This window comes from Taudactylus pleione, unplaced genomic scaffold (genome assembly GCF_031769625.1).
Source record: "Taudactylus pleione unplaced genomic scaffold, aTauple2 ptg000041l, whole genome shotgun sequence".
In the NCBI taxonomy this organism is placed as follows: domain Eukaryota; kingdom Metazoa; phylum Chordata; class Amphibia; order Anura; family Myobatrachidae; genus Taudactylus; species Taudactylus pleione.
Window position 1 is genome coordinate 15,340,602 of NW_028284443.1, and position 25,835 is coordinate 15,366,436.

Here is a 25,835-nt window from a genome sequence, read left to right on the forward strand (position 1 = left end):
CCGCCCACTCGTGTCGCTTAGCATAGTCATCCAGCTACCTCGGTGCAACCTTTTGGACATAAAAACACTATTGTGAGGTGTGAGGTATTCAGAATAGACTGGAAATGAGTGGAAATTAAGGTTATTGAGGTTAATAATAGCATAGGAGCAGAAAAACCTACAAATTCTGTGATTTTAGCTGTTTTTATGCTTTTTTTCAAAAAAATACAGATCCAAAACACAAAACCCAGAACCCAAAACACGGAAGGGTGGTTTTGGCAAAACCAATCCAGATCCAAAACACGAAGAAAGATCCAGATCCAAAACCAAAACACAAAACACGAAAAGTGGCCGGTGCACACCCCTAATATATATATATATATATACAGTACCAGTCAAAAGTTTGGACACCCCTTCTCATTCAATGGTTTTTGTTTATTTAAATGATTTTCAACATAGTAGATTAATACTATGTAGATTAATACTGATTAATACTGATTAATACTGAAGACATCAAAACTATGAAAGAACATCTTCACTTGCTGCTACATACTCCTCTCTCCCTGCCTACACCATCTGTTTCACCCCTGTCTGTCTGTCCCTTCCCCTTAGAATGTAAGCTCCTATGAGCAGGGCCCTCTACCCTCTTGTGCTTCTCCTTACTCTACCTTCATCTACTTCTTACTCTCTACCAGGGCACCTAACACTTGGTTGCTTTGCATTGTTGCTTATCTGGGTGTTATGGTCGCGAATGTAGCAATGTATATTATCCATGCCCTGTAATGTATTGTATTGTACTGTAAGTCACTGTAAATCAATCTATTTATGTACTTTGTAAGGCGCTGCGGAACACTTGTGATGCCATATAAATAAACGATAATAATAATAATAATAATAATATTAATAATATGGAATTATGTTGTAAGCAAAAAAGTATTAAACAAATCAAAATATGTTTTATATTTTAAATTCCTCAAAGTAGCCCCCTTTTACTTGGATGACAGCTTTGCACACTCTTGTTGAAAATAATTTAAATAAACAAAAACCATTGAATGAGAAGGTGTGTTCAAACTTTTGACTGGTACTGTATGTATATATATATTGCACTCTTATGCACATGCAAATAAGCTGAACTTTATATGGTGCCCTCCACTGGTCCGTTATTACAACTGACCAAATCAGTATACAACAATCCACAGTGATGTATAATTTCAACTTTGCTCTTTAATAATACAAACAAAACCTCCTATTTCTGAAATGACAACAACACCACCAACCAACATACCTCTTTATAAAAGTGAATTTGTTCAGTAACTTTAGACCTTCAACTAAGGTAGAAAGAAGTTCATGTTCTGCTAACATGGAATCAAGCTTCTTCATATGACCAGCTCTATAATAAAGATAATTTCTCCAAGCTTTTACTTGCAGAGAAGTAGAAGGATAAAGCTGTAAGATAAAAAAAAATGCAGTGTATTTTGACAAGGAACATTTTAAAGAAATATAATTTTTTTAATAGTAGTAAAAGAGCTAAATTACATGCATCCCAATTATCACCTAATTCTTGTCATTTTGTCGTATGTAAGTCAAATAAGCAGATTCAATTAGGTTGTGCTCTTAAGTGGAATTACATTAGCCTAATTTATGTTTGCACCTCCATAGGCTGAGAGCAGAAATCAGCAGTGAGACATATTCCGTGAAGCCACCAGAATCCATTCTCGCTGCAGCTTGCAAGTAACTGAATCAGCCTCATAATGTTATCTTGTAAATCGTCTGTAGGATAAATGTAGTTGCAGAAATTAATGCAAATTGCCATTCCGCCCTTTTATTTTCATATTAGGGAGAAGTCCATAAATATTGGGGAGTGCGTTCCTGACAGAACACTTAGGTTAAAATTCATGTGCTTTTAAAATCCAAGTTCAAATGCAGAATGAAGTGACTATTATATTCAATGGAACAATTTGTTCATCATGTTTTGCTTATAATATAGCAAGTCTTCCAGGAGGTATTAAGAAACAATATTGCTTCTCAGTGTTTCCAGGATAGTTTCTATCACTAGAACTTCTTAGTAAATGAACTGAAATATACAGAATACTTAGAGAAGCATAGTTCACCTTTCATGGATTAACATACTTCATAAATGGATGCACAGGTTTTCTGATCTAAACACAACTGAGAGCTACTATTTAAGATCCTGACAAGGGCTCTTATTTTGTAAAATTGAGAAGCAGAATACACATACTGTATGTGCCATACACAGATGTTATGAGACAAAGTAGTCCAAAAGTCTGTTGATTCAATTCTTGTAAAGCACTTGTAGGCAGGGGCGGACTGGGCCAGGGGGCAGGGTGCCATCTGCCCCCCCAGACCGTAACAATTGTGCAGCACTACAGTCGCTGCTGCACTGCAGTTGGGCTGCCACGCGGTGGGGGGGAATAGGGGTTTTTCTGGACCAGTCATTGGACGAGTACCGATGACTGTAGAATGATCCTTCCTTCCTCCTCCTCCACACAGCCGCAGGCGCCACTGCGGAGGAGCTACTGTGGTCTCGCGAGATGGTGACATCATCATCTCGGGAGTCTATCTCTTTTAGGGGTCTATTTACTAAGCAGTGTTAGGAGACAGAGTGAAAAGTGATAAGGTGCCAGCCAATCAGCTCCCAACTGCCATCTCACAGGCTGTGTTTGAATAATGACAGTTAGGAGCTGATTGGCTGGCACCTTATCACTTTTCACTCTGTCTCCTACCACTGCTTAGTAAATAGACCCCTTAGAGTCCTACACAAGCTCCTGGACTTGGAGTGGAAAGCAGCGCTGTAAGCTACCTGGGTGGGCTGAGACTATGGCCTCCAAGACGAATGGATATCCTTAAATCCTGGACTATAATGGTGGAATTTGGGAACCTCTGCTATAAAGTATGTCAAAGTTAGAATGGGATTTGGTGATTGTATCACTGGGATATCGCACCACTGTTTTACACATTGATTTCCTGTGTATTCTGTCACCTTCATGGAGTTTTATTTTTTCAAGTCAATATTAGAATTTACCCAATATTTTTCATGGTGGATATTTCAGGTCAATTTGCTTGTTAAAAATACTCTCCAGATATTGCCTCATTCATACAAGATGAACACCACCTCAAATAATAGCACTATGCTGTCCTCTTCTCACTTCTCTGAGGATATTTTTAGCAAGGCAAAACTTAGTTGGAACATTAATTTATTTAATGCATATAGAATAAAAATGTGCCAATGAAGCTGTCCAGTATTTGCATCGATACACTCCACTAAGTACCTTTGATGAGTATAAGGAGGACAACCTTGAGCTCTACACATACTCCCTTAAATACAGTTTCTTCAAAGAATAGCATTGACTTCAGATGAAGGGAATTTTGGTTTTACAAATAAAAGAAAAATGTTATTAAGATGAATCACTCGTGACCTGCAGCCAGATAGGATAACGCTTAGCTTTTATGAAAATATTGACTGATTAATGTTTTTAAAAGATTTCTTGAGATGGCTTTGCCTGCAGGACTTACTACCTATAAAAATCATATAGACAAACGGGGTAAAGAAAATTTATGCTGTAGTGTATTGCACATACAGTACCAACTAAAAAGTTTTATACATCTATAAAATTTTCATTTAAAAATTGATATGGTGTAATATGCACAGATGGACGCCAATCCATCATACTTATTGGTAACTTCACATTCTACTGTAACTCCTATATATCTATGCAAACATGTAGCAAAATGATGCTCTGATTGAAATATGATCGCTACTGTTATCACTGACATCTTGTGATTTGTGGTGTACAGATTGACATTTACTGTATATTGTGTTTTTTAAAGTGTTTTTCTGAGATATTTGACAGTCAAGAAGAAAAACAACTGAAATATTTTGTATTATTGGTGGTCATTTTAAAACAATCATCCCGCTAGCAAGCCAGAAAGATAAAGTATAGTATTTATTGAACGTTGGAGGAGAGCATGCACAAAGCAATAAGATAAGGTCAAACCAAATAGACAACTACTTTAATAAAACTGTAAAAGAGGAAATATGGTAGACAATGTGAGGTAATTGAGGAAGAAAACTAAGAATTTAAAGGAGTGGATATGATGAAGTCAGTGGTTCCCAAACTGGGAGCACTTGCAGTGAGCCACAGTTTGTTGATTCAGTTCCAAATCATATTATTTGGACTGTTATTCCTTATAGGCTAATCTGTGCACTGCCTGTTGCTGTAGAGGGGCTCAGTGTGACCATTTGTAAAAATGGCGACACTTCTTAGTGTGTTCCTGGCATCCCCAATCCCCCTGCATTTCCCCTTCCTTCTACTCCTCCTCCATGCAGCTTCATATAAACACAGTCACGGCAGACATCAATGTAAGTAGGGTGCCCTCTCCACCATTACTACTCCATTAACCCCCCACATGCTTATCTCATACTCTGTCTGTGTCTCTGTACACGTCCTGTGTGCCTCCCACCACCTTTGCTTTATTTTATCTCTCCAACCTCGATGCACACCTGATTCTCTGTATGTGTACTGTGCCCCCTCTTTGTGTGTATATCTCCAGTTGTTCCCCTTCTTATCTGCTCTTGTCATGCCTTCAGCATCATTTTATGTTTGTTGTATGCACATATTCTGCGTAAGCTCCACCTAGTGGACAGCCCAAAATAGGCTTAGTTTGAACGTCTAAGGATTCCACTGAAGCTCCCCAATGCACTCTGGGTATATAGTAGCACATTAACATTATGGTTATAGAATAGCACAGTAACAGTTCACATTACTAAATGTGTATCTTCCAGATTCCTTTGACAGGTCTGCCACCTCTATCCGCCAACTGACCAGAGACATAGATCCTGGCAAGCAGTGTCCCCTGTATCAAAAACCACATCTTTTCCTGAAATACAGAGCCTTCAGCGAGAATTCCATATAGAACAGCAACGCATTCCTAAGTGAAAATGCAATATTCTGCTCTTGAACATCCCACTCCACCAAGGACTGAAAAGTTAGTGGTAACTGCATAGAATGTTACAGCACAGATCATAACATTGCTTTACACCCTGGGTCGCCCCCATGGACTTTACAAAATAGTCACAATGGCAGTCAGTATGGTGGGAAGCACAGTGGAGAGGAAAAGAACATCTCTGCAGTCACACCATAGATCACTTTTTAATGTACTGAAGTCCGCAGAAAAGCAGTAAGCAGCAGACCTTACTCCAAAATCTGTTCAGTCAACATCTCCCCAAAAGGCCAGCCAAACAAAGCTGTTCAACTTTATGCAATCCTAGATGATCAAAATAACTAGTCTCCAGCCAGATCAACTTTTGAGATCTTTAGTATCAGAGGCCCCAGCACTCTTCACTATTTAAAGACTTCTACATGGAGTTTCGAGTCCATAGACGGAAAGAAATTCCTTCCCTTACCAAGTATCACTGAATGCAGCCAGATCCCAGATAACAGATCTGAAATTCCTACACCAGATGCAGCTATTAATCATAGACATTTGAAATGTATAGAACATCTGACACCAGAACTAGTGAGATATCTTGCAAGTACACAAAGCCAGAAGTCAGGTTAATGCGCCTTATGCTCAACTGCTAGACTTAAGATGGTTTTGGAGAAGTATTTCTAGGAGATGTACACAAACTAGCTTCTGTTGACAGCATGCTTATCTTTACTTTACAAAATGGACACCTTTTCTTTTCCAGCCATGTCACAATCACGTCCTCATAGGAACTGCTGCACTATCCTATCATAGGCTCTTCTAATGACAACCACCAAGATAATCTGGGGTGCACAGTTTTCCAAAGACAAAGAAAGATGATCAGGTGGCAGTGTCCAAGCGCAAACTATTCTTTGAAACAATGGAGAATGGATTAGTCAAATATGAGGCAAACATCTGGGTTACACCTCTACCCTTTAGAACCCACATACATCGCCTACCTAACAACAGAGAACATGTACTTAAATGCTTCTCTTTACTTAAACACAAATTTCACAGAAAACCAGAGATGTGAGATCATTTCTTTCCTTTCATTGGCAAAATATTTGAGAATGGTCATGCCAAGATAGCTCCCATCCATAAAGATACAGAGGAGTGCTGGTATTGCCAATGTTTGGAGTAAATCACCCAAAGAAACCAGGTCAGATTAGAATCTTGTTTTATTCCAGTGCCACGTTTGAAGGGGTCTCCTTAAATGATGCTCTCCTGACAGGTCCAGACCTTAGTAACAAACTTCTCAGAGTATTCATCCGCTTCCAAAAGGAATCTGTTGCCTTTGCTGCTGATATTCAACAAATGTTCCATTGCTTCATCGTGAGGGAAAAAGACAGGGATTTCTTAAGATTCCTTTGGTTCAGAGACAGACCCTTCTAAAGACATTGCAGAGTACTGCATGAGGGAGAGTAATCAGCCACTTCAAGAAAGCTCAGAAAATGCTTCAAATCTCAGGTGGCTCAAAATAGCTTCCAACAGCAAAGAAGTGATGGAAGCTTTTCCTTCCCAAGATCATAATAATGATTTAAGGGATATGGATTTAGGAACGAATTCTGTTTCAGCTCTACTTAGCCTTGGGCTTTTATGGGATTTAAAATCCAATCCCTTTACATTATCAGTGAACAGTGAAGAAATGACTTTACTTGTGAATTGTCTGCTATTAACAGCTTGTTTGACCCCTTAGGATTTGCAGCTTTCATCACTATCCAAGGTAAAGCCCTACCTGAGAATCCTAATCTGTGAGACATCCAACTGGGCTAGCCCATCTACTCTTCCCACAAGGGATCTGTGGGAAGAGTAGAGAGGTCTATCTGCCTAAATTAACCTTTATATTATGCACCCATATGCTCTTGCGCCTTATTCAGAGATACAAAACAAGAAATTTTGTGTATTCTCTGATGCTTTTCTGTTGTATTCTCTGTTGCTGTTGTGTACTTTAAAACTGTGGACATTAAAAAACAATGTCACTTTGGATTTGGTATGGGCAAGGCAGAGTTAGCACCACATCCAGAGCACACTGTACCCTGACTGGAACTATGTGCATCAGTACTAGATGTTGAATTAGCTGAACTCAATTAGTCTAAGTTGCTCATTGAGCCTGCAGAAACATAGTTTTACACAGATAGTAAAGTAGTGTTTGGTTACATGTGCTACAGGACCAGATAATGCCTTGTTTATTTCAACAATTGGGTGCTACAGATCAGGAGAGCCACCAATCCAAAACAGTGGCACTATGTATCTACTGTTCACAGTCCTGCAGACCACGCTACTAGAGCTGTCACAACCAGTCCCCTTAAAGAAACTTCAAAGCTCACAAAGCCTGAACTATTGTACAAAGTTGATAGGAACATTCCTGAAAGTGAGACATTTGAGAAAACAGACGTACACTCAGATGTCAAAATCTGTCCACGAGTGACTACAATCCATGATCTCAGATTTTCAACCTGAGTCTGAAACACTCAAAAGATTTTCAATTTGGAAATCACTTGTTAGAGCCATTACCTCCCTAAGCCACATAGCCCCTTCATTCAAGTGCCTATCTGTAAATGTGAATGGATGTAAAGGTTGGCCCTACTGTAAAATTATTTACACAGCAGCATAAATGCAACAACCAAGGAACCTCATCATCCATGTTGTGTAGAATTAAACATCGTACAGTATGCTAGAGAGATTGACTGCATTACCAGTTGAAACCTTATTCCTAGAGACAACATCCTGAGAAAACTTAACCCATTCCTCAATGCAAATGATGTACCTAAGATTATTAGGTTGTAATAAAGAAGCAAATTTAGGAGCCAATGAGAAAAATCCTTTATTTATTCCTGGAAGTCACCACATTACTTATTTAATTGTGCAATACTATCACAATGAAGTCAAATAACAGGGAATATTTTTTACTGAAGGGGCTCTGTGATCAGCTGGGTTCTGGATTATTGGAGCAAAGAGATACATAAGTAATATAATCCTGAAATATATCACTTGTTGCAGACATCGTATCACCTCTCGAACACAGAAGATGGCCAAATAGCCATCTTCTGTTCCTATTCCAATGTTGGTCTCGATGTATTTAGACTGTGGACTGTCATCACCCGATATACTAGAGGAGCCCATATAAACAGTAACTGGTGGGTTGTCATATTCATCTGTATGGACATTAGAGCTGTTCACATTGAGATCATAGAATCAAGGGGCACTTCAAGCTTCATTAATGCTCTTAGATGTTCCATTGCCATCTGTGGCCCTGTAAAACAAATTCGCTTTGACAGAGGCACTAACTTAGTTGGGGCATCCAAAGAGCTGCAAATTTGCTCAAACATTGACACTAAGGGGTATAATTACTAAAGTGCGTGTTTATAGAAGTGGAGCTGTTGCCCACTGCAACCAATCAGATTCCACTCCTAGCTAGAATCAGATTGGTTGCTATGGGCAACAACAACTCCACTTCAGTAAATATATCCCTAAAGGTCTGGATAGATACCTTAGTGAATAGGGTTGTACATTGACTTTCAATCCACCTCATTTTCCCACCTGAGAAGGGGCTGGGAAAGAATAATCAGATTCATTAACAGAATTCTTGATTCTATCTTCCTACAAGTAGGAACAGCAAGAGGTGAATCAGCCCACGTGGGAACTGTCAGTTGCCGGGGCCAATCAGCGGGCGCTCTACAGTGAGTTCTGCCGCTGATTGGCTGATGGGACTGCAATGCCCCGTGAAGTCCCGGCAGCGGCCATTCGGGAGCTATCTGTATGTGTGACAACACACATACAGATAGCTTGTAGCGTGGATCGGGTAACTCGTTTTTTTTGTTTTTTAATCCCATGGATTACTGCGGAGACCAGCGCTGGATGTAGGTGAGTATGAAATCTTCCTTACAGGGCCAAATTTGAAGGATTTCTACTGGAGAAGGGGACAGAAACTTCTGGTATAGGTAAGTATGTGTGAATGGGTAGGTGTATGTAATAAACTTATACTGGGCACGGTGTGTGTTTTGCCTTTTTTTAACTATTTATTTTACAGTGAAATTACAGGTGCCACATGTCTGCTGGCACTTGTAGTTCCACAAGTGCAAAATGGCAGGCAAGCTGGCACTTGTAGTTCCACTGTAAAGTACAATAGTGTTACATTATTTGGCCTCCCTATTACCCCCATACCCACCAAGCAAGGGGTATGGGGAAGAGCCCCAGGCTTCAGCGTAAGCCCGTTGTGCTTGGGAGAGGGGGGACCCTTTTTTGGGGGGTCCCCGACCCCCCCAAGATCACCGGCTTGCGCTGACCGACTTGGGGTGTAATGCTTTGGACCTGGAGCCCCGGTGATTGGGTCTCCGGGCTGTGGCATTACACCCCGGTCGGTTGGGTCTGGTGCTGGTCTTAAATATAGGGGGTACCCCACGTTGTTTTTGCCCCCTATATTTAAAACCAGCACTAGTCCCTGCAGCCTGGTGTTGGTTTCTAAAATACGGTGGAACCCTACACATTTTGTTCCCCGTATTTTTAGAAACCACCACTGGCTGGCAAGCCTGGGGCTGGTTTGCCTTTTGCCGGGGGACCTTATGTCATTTTTTACTAATTTTTTTTACAGGTTAACTAAAACGGGAATTTTCGGGAAATATTCTAGGGACCCCCCTAAAGATGTCTAGACATGGGGGATCACTATGGGTACCCCCATTTTTAACTCCTGAAGGAAGTCGGGGTTTCTAATAGCCGCAGAAGGAAAAAACACCTTGCAAAGCTATTTAAAAACCCGACTTTCTTTTGCAGGCAAAAACGGGGTTACCCATAGTGATCCCCCCATGTCTGGACATCTTTTGGGGGGTCCCTGGCATATTTCCCGAAAATTCCCGATTTTTTCCTTAAATGGGGTCAAGGGTCATTTTTAAAAAAACAGGGATAATTTTTCACCATTGAATAGGTGTCGGAAAAAAGTGCAGAATTGGGGTTTAGGGGTGCAGGCTTAAAAAAAAATAGCCTGCACCCTTGGGAATGACATTTAAAAAAGAACTGTGTCAAAAAAAGTTATAAAAAAAATAGGGACACCCCAAAAAATAAATTTAAAAATTGGGCTGAAAAAAAAAAAAAGGGAAAAAATTGTTTAACAATAGGGAAATAGGTTCAGGGCTATTCTGCAAGTATGCAGCAGGTGTTTTGAAGAATAGATTTATAGCGGCAGGTGCACAAATGCAGAATTTTAAAAAACTTACTTTAGGGACATCAAAGTATGCTAGTACCCATTTTCATGTACCCCAAATTTGATGGGACCACTTAAACAAACGAAAAAAAAAAACCTAAATGCTCTTCTGCATCACTTCTTCAATGTCGGGAAAAAAAACACCTGCTGCGGCTATTTAAATCCCTGACTTTCAATTAAAGGCTAAAACAGGGGTACCCATAGTGTTCCCCCATGTTTTTACAACTTTAGGGGGGTCTTACAATTTTTTTAAGGAAAACTTCGTAACTTTACGCAAATCCAACTTCGGAGTTTCCCATTTTCGTTAATTTTATATTGAATACGGGAATAAGCGGGAGCGCGTCCGATACTTTAACGCAGGTAAAAACTCCGATATGAAACGTTAACTTCGACAGTGAAGTTAACGTTTCATATTGAATACCCCTCTCAGTCTCACAAAGGCAGGAAGTGTGGCGAGCTGCTGCAGAGTGCAGAGGAGAATCCAGGCAACACCCGTGGAGCTGCTGGCAGACTCTGCCCCACCACACAGCATAAAGGTAAGAGCTAGATGAGGGGAGGCAGATACAGACACAATGGGAGGGCGAGACAAAGACATATGGGGAATAGGGGCTCAGGGAGATGATAATAGTTACTGCTATGGGGAAATGGGGGTTGATGACACTGCTATGGGAGGGGGAGACAAAGATATATGGGAAGTAGGGGGGCTCAGGGAGCTAATGATACTGCTATGGAGGGAGCGGGAGGCAGATATATGTAGGGGCTAATGACACTTATGGGGGGCAAAGACAAGGGTGTGTGGGAGTTCAGGGCTGATGACAGTGCTATTGGGGAGAGGGCAGAAGGCAGAGACACAGTGGGGGCTCAGGGTGCTTATGACACTGCTATGGGGAGGGGGAGAGATATTTGGAGTGAGGCCCCAGGGGAATAGGACACTGCTATGGGTATGGGTAGACTCCATCATCCACATTGGTAAGAAGGGACTAGTGTGTGGACTAGAGATGATGATGGTCACCAGGATAGAAGATAGTAGGGAGTAACAACAAGCTGCAACCATCGGCTACCATTCTACTGAGATGTGCTTCAACAGCCTACTGTACATGGGTGCCCTGCAAACTTATATGCAGCAGGTGGGGTGTGGGTATATGCCTTTACTGTGAGTGATGGGTTCTGACTGTGCTGTGCTGGGTGAGGAGTGCTGTGCTGACAAAGGGGTGATGGGTGCTTGTTGTGAGGGGTGCTGTGCTGGGATAGGGGTGTTGGGATTTGTGCTGGGTGAGGGGTGCTCTACTGGGTGAGGGGTGCTGTGCTGGGAGAAGGGTGCTTGGTGAGAGATGCTGTGCTGGGCTGTAATTTGTGCTGTGAAGGGTGCTGTGCTGAGAGAGGGGTGTTGGGTGCTGTACTGTGATCTGTGCTGTGCTGGGTGAGGGGTGCTGTACTGGGAGAGGGTTGCTGTGCTGAGAGAGAGGTGAGGGGTGTTGTGATCTGTGCTGTGTGAGGGGTGCTGTACTGGGTGAGGAGTAATGGGTGCTGTACTGTAATCTGTGCTGTGAGGGTTGTTGTGCTGGGGAGGGGTGCTGTGCTGTAAGCTGTGCTGTGAGGGGTACTGTGCTGGGTGATAAGTGCTGTGATGGGTGCTGGGAGAGGTGTACTGTACTGGGCGAGGGGTGATTGGTGCTGTGCTGTAATCTGTGCTCTGAGGGGTGCTGTATTGGGTGAGGGATGCTGTGCTGTAATCTGTGCTGTGAGGGGTTCTGTGCAGTGAGGAAGTGCTGTGAGGGGAGAAATTGCCCTGTAAAATGCCTTCTGAGGTGGGGGTATAATGAACTTTCCCCAAAAACCTGTTCTTTCTTTAGTTACAGCAGCGTGCTGTGGGGGGGAGGGGTGCTATGAGGGGAGAACCTGGGATTTTCTGCTGGGGCACCAGACAAAATCTTGCCTAGGGCACCAAATTGGTTAGGGCCAGACTAAAAATAGGCCCTGGTATTTAAACAGCACACAGGCCAACCTCGTGTCAGCATCTGGCTCCTGGCATAGACACATCCCCTTACTATTCCTGGCCCCTCCCACTACTTAGTCTATGCTTTTACAAATATAATTAATATTAGGACAACATACAAGTACACATCATTCTCTGCATTAAAATACATACAACAGAGCACATCCTGCAGGGGATTCAAACATGTGCCATAGTCAAACATTTGGTATTGTGTTGGTTCTGTTATTATGTTAAGTTGGCACTTCACTGGTGTAGGTCACACACAAAGAAAAGGGAAGGCATTTTCCAAATTGACCAAGCCCTAGTTTAGCAGTTGTAGAAGATTAGATAGTGTTCACTGTATGATTTTTTTAGGGCAGGGGTGCTGGACGCAGAAGACATCTGTGCACACCAAAGCAGAGCTGTAAATACACATTTTGACAAAAGATCATTTGTGCCGCCATTCACAGGTGAAGCAGGTGTGGTCACACTGGGAAGGGGCGTAATCACATAATAGTACCTCCAATTCAATTTATGCCACACAGTAGTGCCTCTTAGTCACATTATTATTATCCTCTATTTATATGGTGCCACACGTTTTCTGCAGCACATTACAAAGTACATAAACAAATAAGTGAACAAGAAACCAGTGACTTACAGTACAATACAACACAGGACAAGAACATGCTGCATTAGTGATCATAAAACTCAAAATAAGCAGAAATGAGTCAGCAATCAAGTGTTAGATGCCCTTATGAGGAGTAAGGAGTAGAAGAAAGTATAAGGAGAAGCACAGTAGTGTCTCTTATTTACATTAAGTCACATAGTAGTGTCCCTTTTTCATGTTACGTCACACACCAGTGCCCCATAGTTACATTGCGTCACGCAATAGTGTCCCTTCATCACACTACACTGCACAGTAGTGTCCCTTATTCACATTACGTCACACAGTAGTGCCCCATAGTCATGTTACGTCACACAGTGGTGGCCCTTAATCACATTACACCACACGGTTGTGTCCCTTCATCACACTACACTGCACAGTAGTGTCCCTTATTCACATTACGTCACACAGTAGTGTCCCTTTTTCATGTTATGTCATTCACCTTACACCACACAGTAGAGCCAATTCACATCATGCCACCCACAGCCCATTCACGTTATGCCACACAGTAGTATTGCCCCTTATACATTATGCCATGCAGTAGTAGTGCCCCATGTACATTATGCAGTAATGCCCCTTATACATTATGACACACACAATAATGCCCCTTATAAACACATTATTCCACTCAAAGTAATACCCTGGCGTCTGCAGATGGTGTCTGTCAGCAGATCATGAGGTGTCCGCAAAGATGGCACTCAGTCCATCCAGTCAGCTTCTCGCCCGTCCCTGTCGCGCTTTTCATCCCTGGGCTGGGCGCATCATGACATCACCGCAGCCGCATGTGACACTCCAGTGACTCCACCATGTCCTCAGCATGGTGCAGCTTGGCAGTCCTGCAGGCAGCTCACAGGAACTGTCAAAATGCCATCCAGCTCTTCCTCCCAGATTACTTTCAGGCCCCGTCCCCGCAGTGCATCTCATATCCGGCCGCGTCATGACATCATTACGCGGCAGCGTAATGATGTCACTACGTAATGACATGGTCGCACATAGCAGTAACTGAGGCAGGGCTGCTGGGCAGAATTACAGCAGCTGTAATCAGTGCTGCGCATGCGTTGCTTTTGTAAACATAATGGTGCATGCGCAGCACTGATTACAGGTGTGGTAAGTTATAGCAGATAGGGAAAGTATCTATTTTCTGAAAAGCTGTCACCGCAAAAATGCGAGTTTTAAACCTAATTACCTCCATCGATTTTTTAGTAATGATAAATAGGCTCCATAGACATATATATATATATATATATACACAGTATAGACAGAGAGAGGGCGGGGAGAGGGAAGAGAGGGAGGGAGGGACAGGAAGTGAGATAGAGGGAGAAATGAGACAGAGAGGGAGGAAGGGGAGAGAGAAAGGGAGGAAGAGAGAGAGGGAGGAAGGGACAGGGAGGGAGGGCATGAGAAGCAGAGTTAGGGGAGAGAGAAAGGGAGGGAGGGGGATAGCGGGAGGTAGGGACATCGAGGGAGAGAGGGGAGGAGAAAGGGAGAGAGAGGGGTAGGGAGTGAGACAGAGAGGGATGGGGAGGGAGACAGAGAGAGAGAGAAAGGAGAGAGCGTAAGGAAGGGACAGAGGGGGATAGCGAGAGAAGGGGAGAGAGAGGGAGGAAGTGAGCACTTACACAAACCTGTTGCAGTTGCAGCAGCCATCAGCCTTCTTATGGGGATGGGCACTTCACTGCATTAGGCTCCGCCCCCTATCCATGCATCTGCGAATACCGGCATTATGTCAACAAGGGGACGGGGCTTCCATAGGCAGCCACTGTTGGGTCTGTCAATCACTGGCAGTGAGAGTGTGCGGTGGTGAGTGGCCAGGTTCCAGCCAATATATCTGCGACAATGTGGGGGCCCCTGGGAGACTGCCCCATCAACCCATCCTATAATCCGGCCCTGGCCATACCTCTGACTTCAATTTCTAATGACCTAGAAGTTCAGCTGCTAACTCCTGCCATTTTTCTTACACAGAAAACAGAGACTATCCATGCTCCTTCTAGAGAGTTCAACGCATGTTGCCAAACCTAATTTATATGGTGATATTGTGTTCATCAGAGATTGCCAATCACAAAGCAATGAGTGACTCTTAAGTCTTGTCACCACAACATTCCCAAGAAAAGATGGGACACTGACAAAACTGCCTGCACATCAGCGGCTGTTCCACTGCTCGGCAGACACGCCCCCTTTGCATGGAAGGGGCACTTGCGACACTACAAGTCCCAATGCAGAGAGGCCGTTCAGTCCTGCCTCCCCCTTTGCACGTGTAGTAGGCAGCGCGCTAGTGTGATGTCATAGGGTCACGCTGCAGCACTCACAGATCGGTTGCCAGTGACAGTGTAAAGAGGAGCTGGCTCTGGCTGAGGAGCAGCAGCCAGCAACAGACACTTCACCAGTCAGACAGCGGCAGTCAGATCATGTGACACTACCTGACAGGAAACCCGGAGATGAGGCGAGTGAGCTGCCCAGGGGAGGACCAGGCAGGAAGGTGTGTGAGAAATTTAAGTCACTCACAAATGATCCCAGAGGCTCTCATGCAGAACCCGGATAGTGTCTGTCGGACTGACAGCTGCAGCTAGTTAAAATGGGCTACTGGTACTGCTCCACGGCTCACTTCACAGACACCGTGGTGCCTGATACTCTTCCAACTCAGGTGGATGTGAGGTCAGACAGAGTGGCGAGCAGCTTATTTATAAAGACCCTGGGTCTCAGGAGGAGAGCAGCCTATGAGAGCTCTGCTTCCTGCACTCCACGTAATATCTTCCCTTCTCTCTATCTGAATATAGTGTGTGTGTATGTATATATATATATATATATATATATCTGTATGTATGTATATAAATATTTGTATGAATCCCCAGTCTCTGACCCCCCTAAGTGTTTGCTGACTCTAGTACATATCTTCCTTTGATCCTCAATGATCCTTCCTTTCTCTGTGTGCCCCCAGATTCCTATGTGTCCTTTGCTTAGCAATTTCAATTACACACAATGCAGGAAGCATGGTTGAAGTGGATATGGTGTAAGGCAGTGGTTCCCAAACTCTAGGGGTCATTCAGACCTGGTCGCAAGCACCGATGTGCTCGCAACCGGGTCGATGGGTAGCTCTGCGCACGCCCTCTCGCTCCGGAGCTCGCTACAAAAGGGGCGGCTGTCGAAGTTGGTCGACAGCTCGCCCCTTTTTGTAGGCGGGCCGGGGGGTGGTTTCCAAAACGGAGGCGTTCCTTAAGGAACGCCTACCGTTTTGTGGGCAGCCGCACTGACATCATCAGTGATGTCAGTGGGGAGCTTCCTGCTCCAACAGAGCAGAAAGCTCCCTGGGGCTTGCGAGTGCCCAGACCCAACCTTATGGTCTGGTCGCAAGCCCCGATGGTCGCGATGGTGATCACCATCGTGACCATCACCCTGGTCGCTAGCTAAGCTGTGGGTGGTAACCCACAGCTTAGCTTGCGACCAGGATGCCGCACCAAAAAAAAAAAAAGCGCCCGCCCTTATTCAGAGAGAGTGATCGCTTCTTGCGACCGCCTCTGAATGAGGTCCTCTGTCCTCGTCACCCTAATGGTGCAGGATTTAAGGATATCCATGCTTGACCACAGGTGACTTAATTAGTACCTCAGACAATTTAATTTAACCACCTGTACTCAACTTTGGACATCTCTAAAATCTGAACTGTTGGGGTACCTTGAGGAGCAAATAGGGGACCTTTGGTGTAAAGGTGCATATCCACTACACGAGAGTGGAACGACTGTACGATTACAAATTGTAATCGTACAATCGTTCATCACCCTGTGCAGTGGATAATGTGCCCACACTGAATATGTCGCTCAGTGTAGGCACCCTCCCTCGGTTGGCCTGCATGTTCAGGTGATGACAGATGCCAGCAACGACCAGCGGTGAGCGCGCATCGCTTGCCGTTTCCAACATTTTACTGTAGATTAATGAACGATTGAATGATAACGATGTCGTAATCGTTTAATCGCTAATTTTTCTCCTGTAGTGGATACGCACCTTAAGGATATGCACGCGCACTTTGATACCTTAACTAAACCAAATACCTAAACCACATAGGACAGTCCCACTTAAATGCACAGGCGACTGCATACTGTCTTTAAAACTCAACTGAGTAAAGAGGTCAGAGGAATGTGCGCCCCCCCCCCTTACTTTGGCTGTCCTAGTGCTGATGATCTGTTTCTACAGTGCCATTGCTGCTGCCTACATCATCCCCAGCACAAGGACATAATCAGGTGATCTGCAGTGTTTTTTTTTAAAAGCGGGTAGCACTTTAGCAAATTGAGAATATGGCTTCCCCCAGTGTGAGCCACGAGCTCTTTGTTTCAGTCTGTATACACTGAGTGTAGCCGTGAACATGCAAGTGGTGTGGGTGGGTATGGTGGTCAATATGGTGCAGTCTGTATTGTGTTTTTTTTTTATGGTCATAAGAATGTTCACAGTATTGTAGGTAAGTCACTTGGATGCTCTGTTCTCTATTTTATTCCCTGGTATGCTTCCTGTATTGTATATAGGTCCCTTAAAATGCTTCTTGTTGTTGTCACTCTGAACACAATAATGGTATACTAATCCTTTTGGTCCGGCCTGCATGACAATACTTTCTGACCTTTCTCCAGGTCCACTTTAAAGGTGGGTACACACAGAGCCGTAACTAGACTTTTTGGTGCCCTGTGCCAGAAAGAGAATTGGCGCCCCCACATTCCTCTAATGGGGGCATAATGCACCCAAAAAAGGAGACTGGTCTCATGGGGAAGAGATAGGAGAGGCCAGGAGATGCTGGGGATGAAAGAAGAGGAAGCTACAAGTGAGAATGATAATAAACAGAAAAGTGACAGGTCCAAACAGCGCCCCCTGCCCTGCGGTGCCCTGTGCCATGGCACTGGTCGCACTACCCTAGTTACGGCCCAGGGTACACACTGGAAAGATATATCTGCAGATCGAGTGATCTTCAGATATATCTGCAGATGATGGTCGTTCATATACACTGAGCGACTATCATATGTCTCTTTTTCCATGGGTCCGCTAGCCGGAACGGGGGTGGGTCCGCCCCCTCTCACCGCGGCTGCCACTGCCTGTTTACAGGTGATCTGCTGATCGCCCGTACACACTTGCCGATAGAGAGATATGTCTGCAGAAATATCTGTGCATCGGCTGTGCAGCACAGCCAATGCGACATGTCTGTGAATGCCGAGGTCGTTCATAGACATATCGCTGGTACACACTGGCCGACGAGCAGCAGATATACTGGCCGATCAGTTGATCGGCCAATATAACTGTCAGTGTGCACCCATCATGGTTCAAAGTCTACAAGGGACTTGCTATCGGCAGTCAATGATTAATATGGTGTACATGGGTTATTTTTTGGTTGTTATTTGATAATGAATGTACAGTATAGTGTTGTCATTGTCATCTGGTAGTGCACGGCTTTAACATGATGCATGAAGGGGTTATTATGGGAAAATAATTTACCAGATTTTTCTGTCCAGAAATTAATTAGAAAGTGTAAGGATTCCAGGTGCTAGTATGGAATTATAAATTGTTATGCATTAGTATGGAGGTGAAAGCAGCGTGGACAACTAGAAAACATATATTCTGAAAGTGAAAGGTACATTTTTATAAAAATACTTTTTTTTATATACATTAGCAAAATGGTTTAAACAATCCTTCATTTAATAAAAATATTCCACAAATAAAGCATTTTAAAAAAAAAAAATTTCTTCTGGATACTGTTAATAAAACAGGCAGAACTGGCACGCTCTTCATAAATACTTATTGCAGATGGTAATCCCCTCAATATATAGGGCAAAATCAAATCTCGCCCTTTAGCCAGCAAAAATTCCCATTTAGTTCCATAAAAAGGGCTCATCTCCCTTTGATAAAATTTCCCCACAGTGTGTTTTATACTTAAAACCACTATTTGAGGATGGTTCACTGTTCAAGGGCCAGTGTTATAGTCTGTTCTTGCCCCTAGGCTGAAATTTGCCAGCTAGCCTCTGTTGCTACAGAAAGTAGAGGGGATCTGCAGGTAGTCTACAATGATGATACTATTTGTTAGTGCTGCTTAAAGCAAGCAGTGAATAAATGCCAAGCGCTTGCGTGCTGCATCTATTCAATGGAGAGAGGTACTAGGGGCATGACCAGCAGCTCCCAGAGTTCTGGGCATGCATCCAGCGTGACAAAAATGGGTTGTGGCTCGTAGGTACGGCTTTCCCTCGAGACGACGCCCTTTTAATTTTTTTATGTGCTTGCCAAAGTGTTGAGGGACGCCAATTAATATATTCGCTTACCAAAAAAATTGGTGTAGGGCCGGCCCTGATCATTAATAGTGTGATTTATAGGAATGGGATTGAAATGCCAGTGGCTGTTTAGCTGCTAGTTCAAATCCCAACAGCGGCTGCCCGAAAGGATGAAAATCCCGACAGAGGTAGGTAAGTATGCTAACCTCTCCTGCCCCCCCTAAACCCAACCCTCCCTTAGTGATGCCTAACCCTAACCTCCCCCCCGGGGGGTGCCTAACTCCAGCCCCCCCTTACCGCTCCCTAAACCTAACCCTCCCGGGGGGGTGCCTAACCATAACCTCTCCCTGGGGGTGCCTAACCCTAACCAGCCCCCAAAAAACCTAACCCTAACCCAGCTAACTGCCGAGGAAACTAACCCTCCCCCCCCCATGGCTAACAAGACGGGTACCCCGGACTTACCTCATTCAGGCACGCGTCATCCTGGATTCCGGTGTCGGGATTATGATAGGCGTCAATATTTTCGACACCTATCATAAATCGCTAGCCGGCTTTCTGCTGTCGGGATTGTGGCTGGCTACATCCCTGATTTATATACACCTTGTCATTAAGCTTCATCCCCCTGTATCCAAAACACACATTTCTAGGCAATGTCATTCCATTTACTTGAACTCACAACCCCAGTCAGACACCTGACATATGGAGCCATTTGCTCCTACATAAGAAGCCTGGTTACTATCTACGAGGGCTGATTGAAAAGTAATGGGACTGATTTTTTTATTCTGAATCAAATGTCTTCACAGGATCTGAACATGTTTCTTTTTTAAAGTAGTGTCCTTCACATTCAATACATTTTTTGCAGCGTTTCAACAATGATTCAAAGATGTGCTGCAACACTAAGGAGCTCATTCAGACCCGCTCGCTAGATGCGGTCGCTCGCATCCAGCGTATGCAAATCCTGCGCACGCCCAGCTAGGCAGGCGATCGCATGGCTAGGCCTTAGCACGGGCGTGTGATCCCCATCAGCCACACACAGCTGAATCAGCTCCGCACATTACACCCACTCCCCCAGCTCAGCTGCTGCCACTGTCAGAAGCAGGCCTGCATGAGAGGACCCTTCAGACAGAGCCTTTCTGAGGCCACGAGCCCAACTCAGATAGCAACACTTACGACATTATGGGGTGGTAAGTAATTAATAATTTATCGCGCATAGGGCCTGATTCAGACCCTCTCGCAAGCGGCCGCTCGCTCATACGCGGCCGATGTTATGCAATTGCGCATGCGTATGCATCGTATTGCACGTGCGCAAACTAGTACGGGCGATTAGGATGCACTCACTCGCCCAGCAAAGAAAGCCCAGTGGAATGAGTGACAGGAGAAGCCGTTTGTGGGTGGTATCCGTGGCAGGGCAGTAGTAACGGGGGAGTGGAGTTGCGAACGCAGGTGTGCCTGAGTGTTTCAACGTTGTTTCAGAGGCAAGAGGCATGCATAATTAACAGGCAGCGTTATAGTACACGTCACCTGGTTGAATTATACACTGAAGTGCTCGCAGTGCTTGCGGTAGGGTACAGTCAACCGTAAGCGCTGCAGTCAGATTCGATGGAACCCGATGTACTGATGGTTGTATATACTTCCTGGAGATGATGTTCGCTAGTGGGCGGCTAAAGACAGGCTGGTGGGTGTCTGCAAACACAAAATGATCGCTCGCCAAGACATAGTGGGCGTGTTTATGCCTTGCCATGCGATCGCCTGCCTTGACGTCACTGAATTTGCATACGCTGGGAGCGAGCGGCCGCATCTAGCAAAAGGGTCTGAATCAGGCCCATAGTTACCTGTGTGAGTGTGAAAATTTAAAAAGGGGGCATGTGTTGGACTTGAGCTCGACCCTCCTTCGCTGCTTTGGGCTGGCTATAGTGGTGATAAATTAAGTAATGCAGCTATGCCGGGCCATTCGCGTGGTTGAGACTTTCTCTCCCATAATCTGTGGCAATCCTGCCTTTGGATCCATCTGGCCAATTCATTGACTAACACTTTATTAATGTCACAGCCTACCCATGAGAACAGTCCTGTTAGTGAGAAGAGAAGTTAGGTAAACACATACAATAGTGTTCATTCTAGCTTCTTGATCGGGAAGGGCGCCGATCAAGAAGCAGGGCACATCTGCACACGCTCCGTGAGCATGCCCGAAAACAGCCCAGTGGGAATACATTACTATTCTACTAAAGGGGGTACATATTATTAGTAGACTAAATAGGGCACAGATAATTATAAAACTATATAATGTCCTTTGTGGGATGGCCACGCCCCTCTAGTTGATCACCTCACCTACCCAATGGCTGGTCACACCCCTGCGGGCCTCTTCCATTGCATTCCCCTGGTGGGCCCTTCATACCCCAGTCAGACACATCATTGTATGAGCTTCATAATAACCAGCATAGTGTTGCCATGTCTACTTATGGGACAGAAAAACAGAGGCAGTCAAACACATCCAATCCCCTGCAGCCACACATTAAATAATTCTGCTTAGCTGCATTGGTTTTATCTGACTAGCTATTACAACTAGTAATATAATTATTACTAGTTACTAGTTGTAATAACTATATAGTTAGAATACTTGGTACGCAGAACCCCCTCTGCATGCACCACTAATTTAAATGTTTTAAAAAAATATTAAGGATGCTCAGGAATGCAGTGCTTTCCTGCTTCCATGAATAACTAAGTGCACTCTGTGTATTACCAGGAATTATTCACATTGATTTCTTGCTGTAATTGGATAGCTTGGGTCTGGTTAAGGTTATGCAAGAGTTGTAGGAAATGTCCATTGTAAATGTATTGGCCTTGCACTCATTCATTACTACAATTTGTTTTGTTTTTTGTCCTGTATTTATCACTGGCTGAAGGATGTACAGGACATCAGTAGAAGAATAAATGGGAGCTGCTGCCTGAGCTTCTCTGCTTTTAATCATTGCCATCATCAGGCAAGCATTTGCTAATAAAGGACTGATGAGTGTGTCTGGGAGTCGGTGAAGAGTTCAACATCATTCTACAAATGTCCTGTTAGCAGGCACATAATAAATTTATTATGTAAAAACAGTGAAATAGTGAACTTGGAACAGAAACGTATAAAAAGACCAGATATCACTAAATGTGCAATGTTCTTTTGAGAGATTTATTTCTAAATCAGACAATGGGCTAGCTAAATTTATACTAAATCATGTTTTTTTATTTTATGAGCTATTAATCAACTCCACATGGATGTTGACTTAAAGCCTCATCATCAGGGTACTTTCAGTAAAACGAATAGGAATTCGGCACAATTTTGATTTATCTGATAAGCAGAAACATCTGCTTGGATCACTAGAATCAATTATTGCAATCTACTTGATCTGTGATAGAAGTGGATCTTTAAAAGGGCACACTGGTTTTTGTATTCATATCTCCAATTTATAATATGATCTGCAAATTATTGTTGCAAACATTTCTGCTGTCTATTTGTTTGAAAAATTACCCAGTTATGTTGTTTCTAATCTATTTAGTTAAGAGCTGATCAATTAGAAGAACAAACAGCCACTAGCATTGCAAAAAAGCTGGAAAATTGAAAAGTATCCAAAAGGAAGAACATAATTCATTATAACAAAACACAGATACATAACTGTCTGTAGCAGCTGGGCTATGAGAAGAGCTGATCTTAATGCACTTTTTCGCCTTACTCTGCATAGAATGACTGTACTGATATGCCCAGGTGCATTGTGGCTGATCGCACCACAAACGTGCGCACGCATCACGACATGCGATTCCCCACAACTGTATACACCATGCTATGCTATGACACGCACTGCGATCACACCATGCATTCATATGGAGGCGTGGTTGCGTACACAGTGCGCATATACAGTCACAGGCGTGCGTCTCGCGCTATGCGTGGCGAGATTTGCCATGCCTTCTGCAACAGTATAGCTGGGCATATCTGTATATATCTGGAAACTGACTTATACTAGCAGGGTCTGTATAACAATGTTGCAGATGGGACTACAGCCCCAGGCCTCTACAAGAAAAGGCCAATTATAAGGATAGCATGATAAGCAGCCTGCCAGTTGGCCACATGGTTGGCCATAAATCATAAGTATTAAGGTTGTATTTCTATGTTCCTTACTACATCATGCAATATTTCTACTTTTACATGTTTAGACACACATTGGGCCTGATGGTGCAGGGGATGTACATTCCCACATGGCACTGGCCACACCAACACAGTACCAATCACAGCTCTTCCACTTCTTTAAATACACCCTTTATCATTGCCAGCCCCAGGTCCATGTGACCCTAATCTGACCCTGGTTACTGGCAGTCTCAGCTTCCAGTGAAGGTGCCAGAAACTGTTGCATTCAGCTACTAGACCTGTGGTATATGTAAAATGTGTGTAGGCCAGCGGCCCTCCAGCTGTTATTGAACTACACATCCCAGCATGCCTTGCAACAGCTTGAGCATGGTCAAATAGCAAAACTGTGGTAGGGCATGCTGGGATATGTAGTTCTACAACAGCTGGGGGGCCACTTATTGCCCACCCCTAGTGAAGGGTGTCTAAGGGGGAACACATCACTCACCCAAAATGGTGCCAGCGTAATTTCCTTTATGATATGTGCATGCGCAGTAGACTCTGGCACAGTGGCAGTCTGCAAGCACCAGTGCACAGAGGAGGCGGCACAGAGACTACACATGTGCCCTTTACTCTGATAAAATGCCTATGTCCTGGACACCTGAAGGAGCCTCAACATCACTGCTTTGATTCAGGAGGCTCCTTTCACTAGCTCTTAGTCTGTACTTTTCTGTACTGTCCAATTCTCCACAACACCACTTGATATTGCTTCGATTTCATGTTGCCATGTTAACAGTTAACTGCCTCCTACAAGATTAGCCAAATATCTCCTGATATGTTTTGTGCTATTATGAGTATTCTGACTATCTGGCTACACATTAAAAATTGGAACATCTGTAGGAGCAGATGATGATGATTGAATAGAAGAAGGTTTATGTTTTTAGACTATACATAAAGTAAACATACTTAGGGGCCTATTCATCAATTAATATTTGCAGGATATCCACCTAGGGTACTCGCAAATATAAACTATCCCCGTAAAATGGCTAACGTGTTAGATGGCATTGGGCATTGTAACCTATGGTTTACGCAACAGATCCCTCCCTGGCAATGGCCACCAACACATGTGCATTAGCGATCACTTCCCTTCTAACATATTGCATGGATGGGCTCCTTTTGGGTTCCTTTTGTGTATAATGATACATTCTGGGGATCCATCATTTCTTATTGCCGCAAAAAGAAATGATAAATATCGGGTCTAGAACCCAATGTGTAGCACGAACTTTCCAGGGTTGCATAGACTAATACACAAAACTATGAAAAACATAATGGAAAGGTCTTGTTAGAATGGTATAAAATACCATGACGGGTTTTAAAATGACATCATATATTAGACCCCAGGAGGGATATTCATCAAACCTTCTAAAGAGGACAAGATATAAAATCATAGCTAGAATCTAGTTGGCTGCTATGGGCACTTGACCTCTTTAGAAGGTTTGATAATCCCCCCACTCCTTGGGTTTGAAAGGCACATGACGCTATTAAAATAGCCTTAGAATGCTGTATAATACCTTAGTATAAAAAGTAGGCTCAACCAATAAAATAGAATAATAAACAATTGTTAGCTATATAGCAGCTCCCAATAGTAGTGCTGGAAACACTACTCAATTAAGATCAACATAAATCAAATTAAGATATATATATATATATATATACATATATATACACACCCGAGGGAGCGCTGGATTAATTGATAATAAATTTAATGCATATATAACATTACATGTAAATACATCAATAAAATTAGGATAAAAGATAGAGATACATCACTGATGACTGGCAAATATTAGTCGCTTGAAAAATGTCATTCAAAGGATCCTGTGGAAATCCACTAGTGGTATAGAAACTTGATTAGCAGATTTTAAGGTTACTACAACAAATCACTTTTACAGTGACAGATTGTTACAGCCGCTCTGCAGCACAAATGTATATTAGAACCAGACATGCATTTTGAGCTATGTAAGTGCATGTAGAATTCCGCTGTGACACATAGTTTTGTGGAGCAAGATGGCCGTGTTTGTGGTGGAACAGAAATTGGCACAGGCAGGGAAAAGGCACAGAGCAGAGAGAGTAGGAAGAGAACAGACAGAGAGCAGGCAGAGACAGGGCCAGTGCTACCATTAGGCAGCCTTAGGCGGCTGCCTAGGGGTGCCGGCCACTTGAGGGCACCACTGAGTCCACACAAAAAAACAAAAACAAAGGGTGTCTCTTTCAGTCCCAGCTGGACTACTGATGACCAAGTCTGATGCAGGTGTGTGTAGGGCTTGTGTGTGTGTTAATGAGTGCAGACAGACTTAGTGTGTTTAGAGGTGTTGGTGGTTTTATTGAGTGCTGACTGGGTTAGTGTATGTGTGGGTTTAATGAGTGCTGGCAGGGTGAGGTGTATATGTGTGCATGTGGAGGGGGGTTAATGGGTGCTGACACATATTGGGGCATGAATGTATGGCATAAATATATATTGGGGCATGGATGTCTGGTATAATGTATTGGGGCACTGCTGTATGGCATATAAATAACTTGGGGCACATGTGTAGCATATATATTTGGGGCATTGTGTAGCATAATTCATGGCTATGTGGCATATAATACATTTGATGCACAGCTGTGTGGCATATGTATTGGGGGCACAAATGTGTGGCATATTATGT

At 43.6% G+C, this 25,835-nt stretch overlaps 1 protein-coding gene across 5 annotated transcripts in view; it reads right to left on the bottom strand.

Annotated features, from left to right (window-relative positions):
- CPED1 (cadherin like and PC-esterase domain containing 1) overlaps positions 1 to 25,835 on the bottom strand; it is a 433,838-nt gene that overhangs the window by 245,701 nt on the left and 162,302 nt on the right. For all 5 annotated transcript variants that reach the window (XM_088457671.1, XM_088457670.1, XM_088457669.1 and 2 more), the window contains one exon: positions 1,265 to 1,425. In XM_088457671.1, coding sequence (XP_088313797.1) covers positions 1,265 to 1,425 — 161 coding nt within the window. The remainder of the gene's footprint in view (positions 1 to 1,264; positions 1,426 to 25,835) is intronic.